At 52.7% G+C, this 2,507-nt stretch overlaps 1 protein-coding gene across 1 annotated transcript in view; it reads left to right on the top strand.

Moving 5' to 3' along the window:
- Positions 1-894, top strand: part of KCTD2 (potassium channel tetramerization domain containing 2) — a 14,301-nt gene extending 13,407 nt beyond the window's left edge. The window contains exon 7 of the mRNA XM_006869679.1: positions 865-894. Coding sequence (XP_006869741.1) covers positions 865-894 — 30 coding nt within the window. The remainder of the gene's footprint in view (positions 1-864) is intronic.
- The last annotated feature ends 1,613 nt before the right edge of the window (positions 895-2,507 follow it).

Raw genomic sequence — 2,507 nt, 5'->3', positions numbered from 1 at the left:
CCGCCCCAGTGGACCCACCCTGTCAGCTTGCCTTAGCTATTGAGTGTCATGCACGTCTCCCTTCTCTTGGGCTTTGGGCTGTTGCACGTGAAGGTTTCACAAAGTTTGTGGACAAATGGAATTAAATGATAATGGAATTTTTCCACAAGCTTTTTGAACCCTTTTCATAATTCGTACCAGTTTGTGTGGAACAGAAACTTACTGCCACTAATCGTGACAAAGTGAAGATTCTAGAGCTCACATGTGGGAAGCATTTTGCCTGTATTCTCTGGATGGAACTGTGGTTTAGCATGAGGAAAGTATTGTTACCTTGGTGAGGTTTTTTTCTCCCTTAACTACTGGCTTACACTATTCCTTCCTCCTCTGCTGTGCCCTGACCCACCCAGGTGCACGGTGCCCTGGTGACATGGGTTAAGTGTTGGGCTGCTAATCCCAAGGTCAGCAGTTCAAACAACCACCAGTTGCTCAATGAGAGACTGATGGGGCTATCTGATCCCATAAAGGTTCAGTCTTGGAAACCCTATATAGGGTCCCTCTGACTCGGAATTGACTCATGGAAACCCTATATAGGGTCTCTGTGAGTTGGAATTGACTCGGTGGCATTAAGTTTTGGTGGTGAGTTAATGGACCCTGGTGGCAGAGGGGGTTAGGCATTGGCCTGCTGCTCCAGGGAGACGGCTGTAGCAGACTGCCTATGAAGATGTGGCACCTCAAACACCCTGTGGCCAGGGCTGCTGTGCCCTGGAGGGCTGCTGCTTCAGAGTTTTGGTGTCTTCTCCCTCACCAATCTGCTGAACACCCTTAGCCTGGAAACAGCAAGCGTCCAGAGTCTATGCCTCAGCCCTCTCCCACCTCCCCTTCCAGATTCTTCAGGAGAGAGGATCTCGGATGTGAAAGGAACATCTGAAGGCGCCCAAATCCCAGATGTCCAGCAAGCAATCCAGCAGAGCGCCTCTCTGCCGTTCCTCCTGCACCTGTACAGTAACTGAGCTACCGCAGAGCTGAGCCCAGCCTGCTCCCCAGATAACAGGGGAGACGTGTCCTGGTCAAAACCAAAGGATCCCCACCCCACCCGCAGGAATCCAGAGACCGATGCGACTCCTGGCCTATAGAGCACCTTTTCAGAAACCCGCTTTCATTTTCTTAGCCAGTGTTAGAACAGAACTTTCCCACTGCAGCTGGGCCGCATCCCAGCCAGAGTCTCTGTGGGGACCTGGAGGAAGGGGAAAGGGAGGCCCGGCTCATTGTAAATGGCTGTACTGAAAGTTAGCTGGGGCGCGTGATGTCCCCAAGCTGTACCAAGGCGGACGCGGACGTGCGCAGCTGCTTTGTAACCCCCCTCTCCCCCACTTGCCCCCTCATGCTGCAGGTGCAAAGAATTCTCGCTTCCGTTCATGTGGCTGAACTGAGGCTCTGGACAAAGGACAGATGGCCCAGCGCACCCTCACTCCTCTGCACAAGAGCCGCTTGGAGAGGGAGGCTGGGTGTCCTCTTGGTTCTGTGATACGGTTGGAGGTTGGCAGTTGCTGCTCAGAACCCAGGCCCTCAGCAGCTCCCGAATCGGCTTCGCCTGGTTTGTCTCCAGCAGAGTCTGTCATCTCTGTGGTTGAAGTTGGTGGACGCTCCTGCAATTTTTCCTAAACCACACTGCCCCGGCCTGCCTTCCCTGTCCTCGAAACTGGACCAAGGAGAGGGACTTTATAGGCCCTCTGGGGACTTGGAGTCAGGAAGGGTGTTTCTTTGAAAGTTGCCAAATGTGTTACATTGTTGTATCCAAAATGTGTTGTTATTCCGTGGTTGTCCCTTGGATATGCCTTTACTGAACGTGCAGGACCTGTGCTGCCTCCCAGCCCCTCTGAGATCTCAGAGACTCATGCCACCCCCCACCACCTGCGTGTCCACCTGCGGTCTGTGGGGCGCTGTGGCTCTGACCCACCCCCAACCTTGACGTCCTTGTCAGTCAGCCCGCCTTGGGGCCTTACCACAGAATTTCTCTCCAGACTTCTCTTTGAACTGCCGCGTCTCGATGAGCAATCGTGGACTGTGGACAGAGGCTGAGAATCCATAGTGTTTCCCTGGAGCATTCAGTAGTGTGGCACCTGTCTGTACGGTGAGCTTCCTCTAGGGGAGACGCCTTCACAGTGGGGCTCCTCTGTCGGCACAGCTCCCCCGCTGGCTAGGTGGGCCTGAAGGAGGGATTTTTGGAATGGACTGAAGACTGTGAACTGGTGTTGAGCTGGTGACTCGAACGAGCCCAGATGACTTAATTCTTCCCTAGCCTTTCTGTGACTGGATGGCTTTCTTTGTTAGATTTGGACAAGTCATGAAATGCATATGAGTCACTGAGTCATACTACCATTTTCTTGGAGAAGATGGATTTGGTAAGTGCTCTCTGGGACACGTATGTCCCACTGGACACTGGAGGACAAGAGGTGTGGGATGAGGCATACGAAAAAAAATCGTTCTTAATAAACTTATTTTATTGTGTGGCATTTTGGGACACATGG

Source organism: Chrysochloris asiatica, unplaced genomic scaffold, assembly GCF_000296735.1.
Source record: "Chrysochloris asiatica unplaced genomic scaffold, ChrAsi1.0 scaffold00132, whole genome shotgun sequence".
In the NCBI taxonomy this organism is placed as follows: Eukaryota; Metazoa; Chordata; class Mammalia; order Afrosoricida; family Chrysochloridae; genus Chrysochloris; species Chrysochloris asiatica.
Note: the sequence above shows the minus strand (reverse complement) of the source record. Positions and strands in the feature narration are given on the sequence as shown.